This window comes from Phoca vitulina, unplaced genomic scaffold (assembly GCF_004348235.1).
Source record: "Phoca vitulina isolate PV1807 unplaced genomic scaffold, GSC_HSeal_1.0 scaffold2, whole genome shotgun sequence".
In the NCBI taxonomy this organism is placed as follows: Eukaryota; Metazoa; Chordata; class Mammalia; order Carnivora; family Phocidae; genus Phoca; species Phoca vitulina.
In genome coordinates, this window is record NW_022589705.1 from 69720544 (window position 1) to 69735257 (window position 14714).

At 46.1% G+C, this 14714-nt stretch overlaps 1 protein-coding gene across 3 annotated transcripts in view; it reads right to left on the minus strand.

The window, feature by feature from the left end:
- The window catches only part of CTPS1 (CTP synthase 1), a 41560-nt gene that overhangs the window by 15341 nt on the left and 11505 nt on the right, over window positions 1–14714 (minus strand). For all 3 annotated transcript variants that reach the window (XM_032431690.1, XM_032431684.1, XM_032431678.1), the window contains exons 2-7: window positions 11572–11750; window positions 10515–10685; window positions 7681–7781; window positions 6797–6913; window positions 4335–4418; window positions 3413–3493 (exon numbers count right to left, since the gene is read on the minus strand). In XM_032431690.1, coding sequence (XP_032287581.1) covers window positions 3413–3493; window positions 4335–4418; window positions 6797–6913; window positions 7681–7781; window positions 10515–10685; window positions 11572–11737 — 720 coding nt within the window. In that variant the 5' untranslated portion in view covers window positions 11738–11750. The remainder of the gene's footprint in view (window positions 1–3412; window positions 3494–4334; window positions 4419–6796; window positions 6914–7680; window positions 7782–10514; window positions 10686–11571; window positions 11751–14714) is intronic.

A 14714-nucleotide genomic window follows, 5' to 3' on the forward strand; every position in this document is an offset into this window, starting at 1 on the left:
GAATAAAAAATTAGAGGCTAATCTCTTACGAACATGACTGCAAAAATCCTTCAAAAAAAAATAAATCAGGGGCGCCTAGGTGGTTGAGTCGGTTAAGCATCGACTCTTGATTTCAGCTCAGGTCATGATCTCAGGGCCACAGGACTGATCCCCACGCCGGGCTCCATGCTCGCACTCAGCACACAGTCTGCTAGAGGTTCTCCCCCTCTGCCCCCCCCCCCCCCCCCCCCCCTCTCCAAAATAAAATCTTAAAAAAATAAAAAAAAAAATCACAAACCAAACCATAAATGTAGTTTAAAAAAAGAAAAAATTCATGTGCAAGTAGGATTTGTCCCAAGAACAGTGGCTGTCAAACTTGGCTGTACATTGGAGTCACTTGGGTGAGCTTTTAAAAAATTCACAAACCCACAGTGCACCCCACGCCACATAAACTAGAACCTCAGGAACGGGGGGGGGGGAAGCAGGCATAAGTAGTTTTTCGGGCTGAGTCTGAAAACCGCTGCATTAGGATATTTAACAGTGGAATTCACTACATGAACAGATTAAAAAGGGGAAAAAAAAGTCACCTCAGTGGATGAAGAGCTAATAAAAATTCAAAACCAAGCCATAGTAAAAATTCTTGGTGAATTAGGACTATCAGGGAAAATGTGAAAAACATAAAGAAAAAAAAAAGCCCATAGCAAACATCATTTGGTTCTCAATATTTAATATTAATGCTTAATCTTTAAAGTCTGAAACAAGGCAAAACTGGCCACTATCGCTACTTCTATTCAGTAACGTACTAAAGATATTACCCACTACAATTAAATAAGAAACACACACACACACACACAATATATATATATATATATGAACTGGAAAATAAACAACTGCCAAGAACTGCATACAGTATTATTCCTTATCCACAAAAACCCTTAGAATTTACATGTAAACAGAACTAGCAGAATTTCAGCAAGGCTGCTAGGCTTGAGATCAATTAGCAGAAGTCAGCAGGGTTCCTATACATGGGTCATATCTAATTAGAAAATGTAATTTCTTTTTTTTTTTAAGTAGGCTCCATGCCCAGTGGGGAGCCCAACATGGGGCTTGAACTCATGACCCTGAGATCAAGACCTGAGCTGAGATCAAGAGTCGGACGCTCAATTGACTGAGCCACCCAGGGGCTCCTAGGAACTGTCATTCTTAAAAATACGCCATTCATATAGTTGCAAAAATTATGAATACCTACAAATAATCCTAGAAAAAAAACTTTACAAAGATAAAGAAATCTTAAAAAAAGCACCTTTAATAAGAAAAACATTCTAGATTACTATTGAAGGACAGTCCTTCCAACAAAAGGAGTTGGAGCAACTGGGTATCCACAGGCAAAAAGACGAATTTCAACTTTTATTAGAAAGTTGCTATCCATAAAAGTTAACTCACAATGGATCCCAGGCCTAAATATAAGACCTAAAATTATAAAACTTAGAAGAAAACACGAAATCTTTTTGTTAAATGGAGTTCTTGGACAGGATACCAAAAGCACAACCTATAAAGAGAAAAATGGATAAACTGAAGTTCATCAGAACGTAAAAGCTTTTGTGCTCCAAGAGATACCATTAAAGAAGTAAGACAAGCCATGGACTTGGAGAAAAATGTGCAAATCATATATCTGATAAAAGACTATTATTCAGAATATAGAGAATTCCTATAACTCAGTAAGATAAGTAACTCAAAAAATAGGCGAAAGATTTGCAATTCAAACTTAAATCTAGACACACCTGTCACTTTTTAATAGTATTTTTAAATAACCTATCCTATCACGGAATTGAATTACCTTCACTTGCTAGGATAGAAATACCTCAGACAAATGAAATGCCTAAGAAGGTTGTTCTTAACAATGAAATTATTCTGATGCTCTACATACAGACAGCTCCCGACTTACAATGTCTGCTTTAGGATGGTGTGACAACACACGTTCGGTAGAAAGGGTACTCTGCATTTTGAATTTTGCTCTTTTCCCAGGCTAGCAACAGGCCATTCAGTCTCTCATGATGTGGGGCCGCAGCACCAAGCCGAAGCCTCCAGTCGGCCCCACCGTCACCAGGGCGAACAACCAACATGCTTTGTTCTGTACCCATATGACCACTCTGTTCTCCACTTTCAGTACCGTGTTCGATGAATTACACAAGAGAGTCAATACTTTATTGTAAAACAGGCTTTGTGTTAGACGCCTCTGCCCACCTGTAGGCTATTATAAGTCTTCTGAGCACATTTAAAGCAGGCTAGGTGTGTTAATGCATTTTCAACTCAGGATATTTTCAGCTTACAACAGGTTTCCTAGGACTTAGTCCACCGTTAAGTCAAAGATCTGTATCTGGCAGGAAGCAGAATTCCTGAGACAGAGCTCCCAGCTTGGGAAGCACACTGGGAACACTGATCTCAGGCCCCGGGCCACGCTCACACCCAGACACCTGAGTGCTCGTGGAGATGGGGGGTCAGAGGCTGTCCTGCTCTCTTCACTTCAATGCCAGTGACTTTAACTTTTTGACCCTCGCTTCCATATCCCCTGTAGTCTCGTAAATGAACTGTTCTTATCTGAACACTGCTGCTTCCTTCTCTCCTCCTTAGGCCAGCCGGGCTCTCCTGCTTCATCTCCTGAGCCTCAGTAACCCAGCAGCAGAGCAAACCACTCACAGCCTAATCACAAATTCCTGGACCTCAACTTCCCTGCTCCTCTCCTTCAGCCGAGCTGACTGACCCGCAGCCATAGTCTCAACTTACCACCACCAGGCCTTCCCGACCGTGCCCCACACTGGACATAGAACAGGTCCCCAAATTCTGAATTTCCTATTTAATAGGTACCCTCCATGAGGACATGTAACGGAAAAGACTAAAATAGGTTTAGAGCCCACGCCACCTTAGACACTAGGCACCAGGGATATAAAGCTGAATGAAGTGGTCCCTGCCTTCAAGAAGCTAACGGGGACGGACACACACACACACACACACACACACACACACCGAGGGGCAGTGTAACAGGCCCACCACCAGCACCTGTGACTCACAAAGGTCGCCCAAGAAGGATCAACCTTGAGGTCTGAGGGGGAGGCAGTTTGACAGGTAAAGCTTCTCGGGCAATACTGTGTCCCAGCTGAGCCCTGGAGGATGAAAATGATTAGGAGACAGCCAGGCCAACGGGGAGGGCGACACCATGCAGTGTGGCTGGAGCGAAGAGTACACGGAGCAGGGAGAGACGAGGCCGGAGAGGTCGAGTATGTCCAGAAAACCACAGACCAACAGCATCAGTTCCCATGAACAGTCTACTGTCTCGAACTGTGAGATAAGCAGCAAGCCTCGTCAAAGAGGCTAAGAGACCTCAGGAGAGCCAGAAGCAAACCACGACTGACACGAAGGTGGAATTTCGACTTACTTGTTCAGGCTCGACGTGGCAGAACATCGAGATTTTCTCTTTCACTGACGTGTCGAGAGGATTTGAGCACCTGCACACAACCTAGCAGTAAACAAAGTAAGACATTCAGACAGAAGAAAGGGATTACGGAGCTGGGGTTTTTTCCTGACTGAAATGAAAATAGACATCACCCCATGAAGCCGGATGAAAATGTTAACTCCAGCACAATGCAGGCCAACTATGAAAACAGGACCTGTTTTCAAAACTGAAATTCCTAAAATCCCACGCTGGAGAAACGTAACAGGGTGGTGGTGCAGATGAACACACAGATCACGAACTCCAGGAACCAGCTGGGGTCTTCCTCAGGTAAAGGCTTGGGTAGGAGGGAGGGGACAGCGAATGATGGACGCAGAGGAGCGACAAGGCACGACCTCATGCAGGCCCGTGAGGCTCAAAGCACTAACCGTTTCCCCACCATCATCGAAAAGCATGCCAACAAAACAGAGGTCTTATCTGCTGGGGAGCAGACATACATACATACATTCATTCATTCATTCCCTTCCTTCCCTCCTTCCTCCATCTTATCTTTTTCCTTCTTTCTTTCTCTTTTTTTTTTTAACTGCAGTACAGCTGACACACGATGTTACATGGGTTTCAGGAGCAAAACACAGAGATCGGACTCCCTACCCTATGCCGTGCTTACCACGAGCGCAGCCGGCAGCGCCTCAACCCCGGGCCTCAGTCACTCCCTAACCAGAAGTCTGTGGCTCCCATTCCTCCCTCCCCTCTGCCAACCACCAGTTTGTTCTCTGTCTTTATCGGTCTGTTTCTGCTTTTTGTTTGTTTTTCCGATTCCATATAAGTGAAGTCGCATGGTACACAGAGGAGAGATTTAATTAGGCATACAAGATCACGCTGAAACCAGGGAATCATAAAATCTTACCAGATCCGGAGAAAGTCCGAGCCCTCTGAGCTCCCGAACGCTATTCTGGGTGGGTTTGGTCTTCTGCTCCCCTGTTGAACTTGGCTATTTTACAAAAGGGAAAAAAAAGTTCATTTCTCTAGGATAAAGAATTTTCAGGATGAATTTTCTCTGAACCCCTTTTATTGATCAGTGTCTAATTGTTTTCCTTTATGTCACAGGCGCACGTACACGTATTTTAGAGTCAGACAGTTCCACAAGGTCCGTCCTAACGACAGTGGTGCTGGTGCCCACCGAGCCCCTCCCCTTCCTCAAACCCCAGGGCAGCCACCCTCCCACTCTTAAATGATCCTTCTGGTATGCTTCATGCTACTTCTTGACACGCAGTTTGAGACATTTCCTATTGATCCCCCTGTTAGAGGAGGAACCCTCTCTCCCTACTACATAGGCACCTGTCCTGTGCCTACAGCCCATCTCATGATCTCTCTCCAGTGTTACATGCGTTTCAGTATTTAAATCCTGCCCATCGTAAACCATGCACCTTTCTGTCCAAATTTAGTTTGTTTTTCTTGGGTTGGTGTTTCTGTTTTGTTTTGTTTTCTTGGCATGCTGAGCTTGTAAGTACTAAATTATCTCTATTCTCTTCTCACGCTTCCCAGATTTGCTGGGTACAGAATTCTAGGCTGGAAAGCATTTTTCCCCGAGCACTTGTAAAGAAATAGCTTCACTGTCTTCTAGCTTCTAGTATTGCTGCTTAGAAAGTGTAATGCCTTACTAATTCTTGGTTTTTCTCTTTACAGCCTTTTAGAGTATCTGCCCCATGGTTATGAAATTTCACAGTGATGTGCTCTTGCTCTGGGTCATCTCCCATTCAGTATGCTGGGCATTCGGTGGGTCCTTTCAATCTAGAAACTAACATCCTGAAATCTCCTTGAATTATTTAGATCGAAGGATCAGAAAACTTTTCCTGTAGAAGGCCAGGTAATGAGTACTTTTAGGTTTTATGGGCCATGCAGTCTGTCACAAGGACTCGAACTCTGCTGTCTGAATACAGAATCGCCATAGACAACACATAAACAGGTGGGCACGGCTGTATTTCCATACAACTTTATCTGCAAAAACGGGGGGTGGGCTGATCTGGCCTTATGGGCACAGTATGCTGACCCCTGGTTCCAATGACTTGTCCCTCTCTGTTTCCCTAGTATTTTCTGGAAATCCTAGCCCAGTCCTCTCATTCTCTTACCCCTGCTCTCCCATTTCCTCTCTCTTGATCTCCCTGGGTACTTCCTGGGGTAGTTCCTCCACCTTCTTTCTCTCAAGTTTTTCATTCCTGCTATCCCATTTTTAATTTCCAAGAATTCTTTTCTGTTCTCTGAATGCCCCCTTCTTATCTCCAGTTTATCTCCCCTTTGACTCTCTGAGGACATTAATGACAGATTGTTCTGGTTTCTAAGTTTCCACTTCCTCCAGAGCCAAAATTTTCTGTGAGTTCCCCTTTGTCCTATTGTTTTGATTTCTGTGCATCTAGGTGCTTTCTCCAAATGTCTGGTGATCACTGGCCACCAGCTGACATTTAAAAGCTAACTGGAAGTTCTGAGTGAGTGGGTGGGAGGACCCTGGGTCCTCACTATTTCACTAGGGAGACTCTGAGGGCAGTGTGTTTTTTCCTGGGCTAGTCATAGACCCCATCGTGAACCTCACGTGGACAGTCCAAGCCTGGCTGTGATGATTCTGGAACCGAATGGCAGAAGAAAGCAGGGTGTCCCAACAGCATTAAAGTGAGCTTACCCCCATGGTTTTACTTCAGTATTACCCCTCTTAACTATTGCTAGTATCTGCACATCTAGAATCCCTCTCCAGAGAAAAAGCTTCAGTCTTCTGCCAAGGTGGGAAAGGGACTGATGTCTAAGTGTGCACATTAGGGAAGGAGATGCTGGGTTCTAGCTGCTTCTCAAATAGCAGTTATCATGAGATGCCCCCAGCCCCTGAGCGCACGCAGCGCTGCCCCTTCCTGAGCCTTTGGGGGTTGTGCAGGGCAAAGAGGGCTGCTTCTCAGCCGGCCCTGCTGCGGGCTCACGATCCTGCTCTCCCACGTCTGAAGCAGCAGCTACTTCACTTCCTACACGTTACCTGCTTTCTGGCTTCCCATGTTTCATTCCCATTGACTCCTTCATATTATCTATCTTTGTGAGTGTTTCTCTTTAAAAGAAAAAAAATTCCCTTTACTCTAATTATAGCAGGGTTTCACCATGTAGTAGAGACAAATGGACATTTTCAACCCACCATCTTCAAATGCAACTTCCCTGGCTATTCTTCTAAATGTTTTCCATCTGATCTTTTCAAAAAGTATGATTAGAATAATTTTAAATTCACAAAGAAGATCTTTATTCCCTGCACCTCACGTATCTAAAACAGGTAAGGGATGAAAGCCATCCTCTTCTCTTTCTTCTCCAGCCCCCCAAAGTAAAACTCCAGTGCCTTACCTGAGGAACGAGACTGACGTGAATATTACAAAAGTTCTCTCTCTTGACCTTGAACTGGAACTGACGGAAGGCCTCAATAAAGGGCATGCTTTCTATATCTCCCACTGTTCCACCGAGCTACAAGAACAAAGTTATTGTAGAGGTCAAGCGCTAAAGGTTCCTCTCGTGCTTTAGTTTTCTAACAAATGCACCTCATCATCTCAGCCCGGTGATCAGAAACAGCATAATGTGGACTCTCTGAGCCCGGCTAATGTCACTTAGCAGTAATTGACATTTCCTTATGCTGAAAGGTTACTTTCCTGGACAGGCTCTCCATTCCCCAAGGTTATAGATCTGGCCAAGAAAAAGTTCAGGTGAAAGAGACACTAGAAATTTTATTTGTACAAAGTCACGAGGCAAAGAAACCTAAATCTTATCTACTTAGTTAGCCGTAAATAACTTTTGTATGAAAAAGTATCAGTTATAAACAAACTGCTGGAATTTCTGAGTCCCCTATTTCTGTAGGAACACAGATACAACAGCTAGGACCAGCAGAACAGGTATAAAGAAACTGAAAGCAGTGGGGCTCATTCAGAGAGATGAACGTTCCTACCAGAGGAGAGCTGAAGGTCAGCTGACATTCTCAAGAGACAGAGGAAAACGTATCCTGCCGCTCTTACTGGTACAGCCCACAGTGAGCGAATGTACACAGGCTGAAGAGGAGAACCGCTCGCACAGAGGACTGCTTTCAACGGCGTGGCCATTCCCATGACTAGTTCTGTGCCCAGCCCTGCCCCACTGCAGTGAGGAGGGTCAAGGGCCTCATGGGGCACTGTCTTATCAGGTGCCGATGGCAGACTAAGGAGGTGAATGTGTACATTTGGTTAGAAAAGACTCATACAAACCTCAATAACACACACTTGAGGTTCCAGGCCATCTTCATCCACAGGTATCAATGCCTGTCTCATGACCCACTCCTGGATTGCATCTGTGATGTGAGGAACAACTGGAAAAGAGAAAAGAAATACATACCTTACACTTTTCTGTCAGCACTGGTGGAGGCAGACAATTTTATTTATTTATTTGACAGAGAGAGAGACAGTGAGAGAGGGAACACAAGCAGGGGAAGAGAAGCAGGCTTCCTGCTGAGCAGGGAGCCCGATGCGGGGCTCGATCCCAGGACCCTGGGATCACGACCTGGGCTGAAGGCAGACGCTTAGCGACTGAGCCACCCAGGAGCCCCGGAGGCAGACACACTTACGTGCGAGGCAGACACACTTACGTGCCGCAGTCTTGGCCTAGAGTAGTGATGGGGTCATAAAAATATTATTGAGACCACTATTTTTTTTTTTTGATAAAAGCTCTTTTTTTTTTTAAAGATGTGTTTATTTACTTATTTGAGAGAGAGAGAGAGAGAGAGCGCAAGTGCACGAGCAGGGGGGAAGGAACAGAGGGAGAGAGAGAAGCAGATTCCCCGCCGAGCAGGGGAGCCCGATGCGGGGCTCGATCCCAGGACCCTGGGATCGTGACATGAGCCGAAGGCGGATGATTTAACCGACTGAGCCACCCAGGCGCCCCTGTTGAGACCACTCTTAAACGGCATTTAAAAATCTCTGAGCTCACACTCCCTGTGGCCTCCTTTCCAGGTTTCCAAGTTGTGGCTGGACGCACAAGAACGTAAGGCCAAGAGTGTGTCCGGAACCCACATCAGAGCCCTTGTACCCTGTGCAGAGGCCACCCGGCTGCACCCCACTCATCAGACCCGCTGGCCACCCGCACCACTTACTGCTGAAGGCAGCCACTTCACACGGGGTGCTTTCCAGGCCCCTGTTCCGGGATGTTCCAGCTTACCAAAGGATAAACAGCCCCCGGATAAGAGACAGTACGGGAGGGCAGGGTCGTCAGGAGCGCAGCCTCTGGGGCCAGAATGTCTGGATTCATACCTCAGTTCCACCACTCATCAGGTCCGGATGCTTGAGTGATCACTTAACTATTCTTAAGCTCGATTTCCCTATCCGCTCAGTGGAAATAACAGTTTCTACTTCAAAGTTGTGGGAATTTTATGCGACACCACTGGTAAAATGCTGAGCAGAGTGCCTCGCGGGCCGGTGCCCCTGGGTAAAGCCGGCTACGGCTCAACACTTGTTAAAATCCTCGTCCCAGGACTCAGGAGGCAAGCCCCTCAGGGGCAGGGATTACTGTTTAACTTGCTGCCTGTTTAACCAGCAGGGCCTCAGGCACAAGGCTATTCATTATCTATTCCACACTCAGCAGCCAAGAGGATCTTTTAAAAATGCAAAACAGAGCTCCCCCCTCCCCTGTTTTAAACTCTTCAGTGGCTTCCCAATGCTCTGAGTAAAACCCAAACTCCGGGGCCATGGCCCAGAAGGTCCTGGGTAACCTGGCTGCGGCCCCCCGACCTCCCTGACGGAGCGCCCGCAGTCTGGGCCCCTGCGCTGGCTGTGCCCCCTCCTCCACAGGCCCCCGGCCGGCCTCTCAGCGCAAATGCCCCCTCGTGGAGACTCCCCCTCACCACCTGTCCAAACAGGCTGTCCCCACGCACTCTCTCTCCTCACTATTTACTTCCTTCACAGCTCTCATCAGACATCTTGTTTCATCGGTTTGTTTTTGTGTCACCCACACGCTGGCCTCCGTGGGGGCGACAGTCTCACTGGTCTTGTTCATCACGTAGCCCCAGTGCCAGGGAGGGTGTGACCACAGCTGAGTATTCAAGAAATATGTGACGAACGAATGCATACACGAATGAATACACTGGAGGCCTAGAACAACAAACTGATCGAGATCATCCTAATTCCTAATTGATCCCCTTTCTATGTGTCAGGAACTCAGAGAGACTTTCTTGCCCTCCCAACAATCAGGAAGGGCAGGTGTTATCTCTGTTTGACAGAAAAGGGAACCAGATCCCAAAGAGGTTCAGCAATCTGCCTGTGTTCACAAAGCTGGTAAGTGGCAGGGCTACGATCTAAACATGACCCCGTGCGCCCCGAATCGGACCAGGGCGGCCCCAGACTAGAGCTGGCTGTCAGCGTGACCCTCGGCTTTCAGTTCAGCGAAGTCTTAAGCCAAGAGCAGAGTCACTCTCATAACTCAAAGAAAAGACACTTTTCAGCACCTCCCCCCCCCACCACCAATTTGGACTTCCGCCATTACACTAGACCAGTGGTTTTCCAACCCCACCTTTCAAGAGTGGCAATTTTCCCAAATGAACGTGGTGGAGAACCCCAGGGCAACAGACAGACACAAGTGAAGCTGGCTGGTGAGGGTGCAGGAGGACTGGAGCCCCGCCTCTCCGACTCCCCCAGACCCATGTGCGCCCATGACCGGCCTGCAGACCACTATGCACAAAGAACGTTCTCTTCCTACCACTGCTGAAATCAGCCCCAGATGCATGACATATACACACCACCGGGCTCGCTGCCCTGACCTAGCTGCCTTCAACAACTCATACTCCTCACACATAAAAACAGCAGCCCTCTGGACTCACATCCTTCGAGGGGCTCACAGCTCCGGTGCCATTCACAGAGCGGCAGGGGGTTTCTTCACGTGATTTTTTTTGAGTAAACAGCCGTACAGCTCTGAATTTTCAACCAAAGGCATATGTCAGTAACAATACCTTGACACTTTCAGGCTGAAATTGCATAGAAAGTAAATTTCTGCACACAAGAGAAAGCAAACTGGTTAAGATTTTTTTACACCTTGAAGGCAAATACAGTTTTACCTTGGACGGTTTTCCCCAAGTAATCTCCTTTGCGTTCCTTGTTAATGACATACTGGTAGATCTTTCCAGTGGTCAGATTATTGTCCTTGGTGAGGCGGATGTCAAGGAAGCGCTCATAGTTCCCCAGGTCAAGGTCGACTTCCCCACCATCATCCAGCACAAAAACCTCACCTGTGATGAACAGCACACATGGTCAGGGGAAGTGAAAAACATACGTCAGGGTAAACGTGAGTCTCAAAATGTAAACACGCGGATAGAACAACATCTGCGTTACCTTGATGTGAAGCAGAGAAATTTATTTCTAGAAAACTAAATATGACACAAAAAAAAGAAAAATCACCAACCATTCTCCAAAAGGTAATAGCATACTTCCAGCCTACCAACAAGCTCCGTCTGAATCAGGAAGTAATGAATCAGGAGGTAACGAGAGAGCATGGGGCGGAAGGAAAACATAGCCTCCAGGGCCACGGATATAGGGAGCTTTACAGGAGTGTGGGGTCTGCTGCCCAAAGAAAAAGAACTTTCAGCAAAGCCTCCTACTTGAGCAGAAAAAAGTTTCAGACGGGATAAAAAGCATGAATTCCTTCAGAACTCACACCGGATATTAAGGTCCTGGTGATTAGAAAAAACCAACGTGTGGGCTACACTTTAGTCCCAAACAAAGTTGTGAAACTCAAAGTTTCCCCCATTCTTTTGTTTAGTGTTCATTCCTTGAAACGTCATTCTAGAAGTTTTGCCCATGATGGTTCATTCTTACCATCACAACAGGAGACGAGCTCAAAAATGGGAAAGGAAGAAAGGTCTTCTTTTCCCCCTCAGACAGAGGTTTCTATTACAGAAACCTCTAGACTCTCATGGCTACATTGCCTGTTTAGATTTCTGCTTCCTCTCTGTCTAGGTGAGAAAAGCAAATTCTGCTACACCAAGGACCTTTCTGGAAGGCAGGAAATGCAAGTTACGTTATGCAAAATGCACACAATTTCCAAGGGCTGACCCTGTTCTTCCACCTACTCCACAATTATTATTTTAATGAAAGAAAGAAATGCATTGTGCTTACCATGTTCATAGGGAGAGAATGTCCCTGCATCAATGTTAATGTATGGGTCAATCTTAATTGAAGTTACGTGTAAACCGCATGACTTCAGTATTGTGCCCACGCTGCTGGCAATGATTCCTTTTCCGATTCCTGATATAACACCACCAGTAACTAGAATGTACTTCATTTTACTTTTTGACCTGGGAGTGGAAGAAGGAAAAATTACAAGTAAGCCAGATCTCCACAAAGCACACATATCTCAGTTCAAAGGCTAGCTCTGCATCCTCCAGGAGCCTGTTTCCCTATCCACCACAGACTCCAGAAGGTTGTTCTGTGGGACCCTAACAAATACTTCTTGGGATCACTGAATGGCTTTAGTCAAACAGGAGTTGAAAAACAACTTGCTAATCTAATAATGCAGCTTTTGTTTAAAGCTTTGACAGCTAACAACCTTGAGAGACAACCTAATAAAAAATAAAATGTAAAAATTTAAAAACAGCTCTGTTGATAAAACATTATGCTCCAAATGCTGGCTGACATAACCACCGGACCCTGGGGTACGGAAGCAGGCACCTCATTATTTTCCCTGCACTGGAAGAAAAAAAGATTTCAATCTTGGATGAGCACTCCGATTGCCCACGAAAGACAGAATGTCTCTGGCTAACCTACAATGTATCACCAAGAAAACACAGCTTCTCCAGGTTTTGGAAGACAGAATAAAAGAACTTCAACATTTAAAAGAAGTTGCAATGAAGCCTAAAAATCCCTTAATTAGAGGTCGTTGTCTCCTGTTAACAACTTACTCCTTGTCAGCAATCTCACTCAGGTGTGCCATGAGGAGAAACTATATATACTGGATGAAAAGAACATCAGATACCAAACCAGCCTGAAGCACATAATGGGCAGAGGACTCAAAGACAGTACAGATTCGATTAAATCCAAGGAGCAGTGCAGCTGTGGCCGGGGAGGGAGGAAACAGATGTGGTGAGAGATAAAGGAGTGGATGGAGGCAGGAAAGACAGAGGCATGACGTGAGGCGACCGCAGCAGGCTTGCCAGGGAGAATTCATCACCGGCCCCTAGCTTCAGAGGCCCAGACACATCACTTGGTCGGTAAATCCAAATGTGACCAAACTGAGAAACACAATCTCCAAGTAGAAGAGAATGCTTGCTTTGGCATGGCCAGGACATTTTCCTCCTCCGGGAACACTTCATGTGAAGCCAAATTATAATAAAAATAAGCTAAGAAAGGAACAAGGAAACTGGGGAGTTCTGCTTCAAGCATTCCCCTGCCCCACTCCTCCCCGAGGCAGGAATGAATACGCTTGGCAAAGTAAGAATGCTCAAAAGGACTTCCCCCCTGGATAGCAAGGAAGACACCCAGACCATGACTTGCTCTTTCTATCCTGTTACAGCATGTCCAAAAGCGTGCTCCCTGGTTTCTGCAAAATGTATATGGGGTTCCCATAAAGCCTTTTACAGACATATAAATCAGAGAAATGCTGTTAAACAGTCAGTTGGTTTAATGCCAGACCTCCAGTAGCCTTTAATAAGTTAATGCACACTGTGAGCTCCCCAAATGGGTATACAGTATACAGTTTTCCCAAACTAATTTGACCCCAACTCCCTAATATTTGGGGGGGGATACTACTTTTGTCACCTCACAGTCAAATGGCTCCTTAGTGACACATGAATATTAGACGTGGCTACATTTTAGATGTGTTCTAATCAGGAATATCCCTGACACTATGACCGGTCTCAGACTCAGTTTTAGATGTTCCTAGAAAGTCCGAGTGGGTTATGGAGCAGGTTACTTTTCCAGAAGACTCATCTCATCCATTTGCATTTGACTTGCCCCAATTTAACTTAAGAGGGTAACAGCTCTCTTGAGGGGAGATTCCTGCAGTCTCCCCCAGTGCATGGCAGTGAAGATTCCACTGTGCTCAAGGACCAGGTGGGAGAGGCTGACAGGACACACTCACTCACACTGATGAGTGACCGACCCCCCCCCATGTAGGTGCTACTGTGCTACACACTTTGGGGACCACAAAATTTTTTTTCTTTTTTTTTTACTTGTATTTGCATTTATTTTATGCAGAATTTACTACCAGGCTGTAAGTTTCTGTTTCTTCAGTTTCTTCTGGGATCTTTTTCTTCTGTGCAACCTCCTCTTCTGGATTAGGGACAATCTGCTCTTTCTCAGGAAGGACCATCTCAATGTGGCAGGGTGAGTTCATGTATGGGTTAATCCAACCGTAAGGCCTGTGACACCACATCTTGGGGACTTTGTTCACCTGGATGTGCTCAATGACGACACTGAGGGGGGACACTACTCTGTCACCTCTAAACCCTTAAGTTCATGTGCAGTAAAAATTCAGCACTCTTTTTGGGCCAGCGACCCGGTGTGCAGCCCCACCGTCTGGCCTGGGCACAGCTACCAACTCCACCATTGTAGCAACAGAATGGCACACATCATGTCTGCAAAGTGACATCCTTCAGACACTTGGTGGCTTTTTGGATATGCATACCCTTGATGGCCTGAGCGGTTTCACGTGTGTTAAGGTAAACACAAAGATTTGAACCTCCGGATTTGCATGATTTTCTGGGTCAAGTGAATAGCGAACCATTTTCAGAGATCACCTCAGGCTGCTTATGGGAAGAGCGGAGACCACAAAACTTAATCAGATCTGGGCTCATAACTCAAGCTGCTGGCAGTCCAGTTAGAGAAAAAAACATTTACAAATAAATGAGTAATCCAGTGATGGTGGGAAACAGGGACAACATATGAAAGGCATACTTGGAGAAGAGAGAGCTGAAAGCTTTCAGTGACAAGACCAAGGTATAGATCATGGCCCAGCAGAAGAAGGTGTGAGAAATTGAGGCAGGGAGAGGATCCAGATTGCTCCTGCTTTGTTGACCAGAGACTTGCAGTGGACTCACTGTAAGACATAAAGCATGGGGAAGGGAACAGAGTTAACAGGAAGGTGAAGGCCATCTACAGAAAACAGAGGTAGGGCCAAGAAAAGAGATAGGGAAACATGGGGGGAAGACAGGGGGAAAGAAGCTGGAAATGTAAGCAAGGGACCAAATCATGGGGAAACTTGAGTGTCCTATCTGAACTTTATTCTGAAGGCGATGGACACATCAGAAGGCTTTCGAGCACAG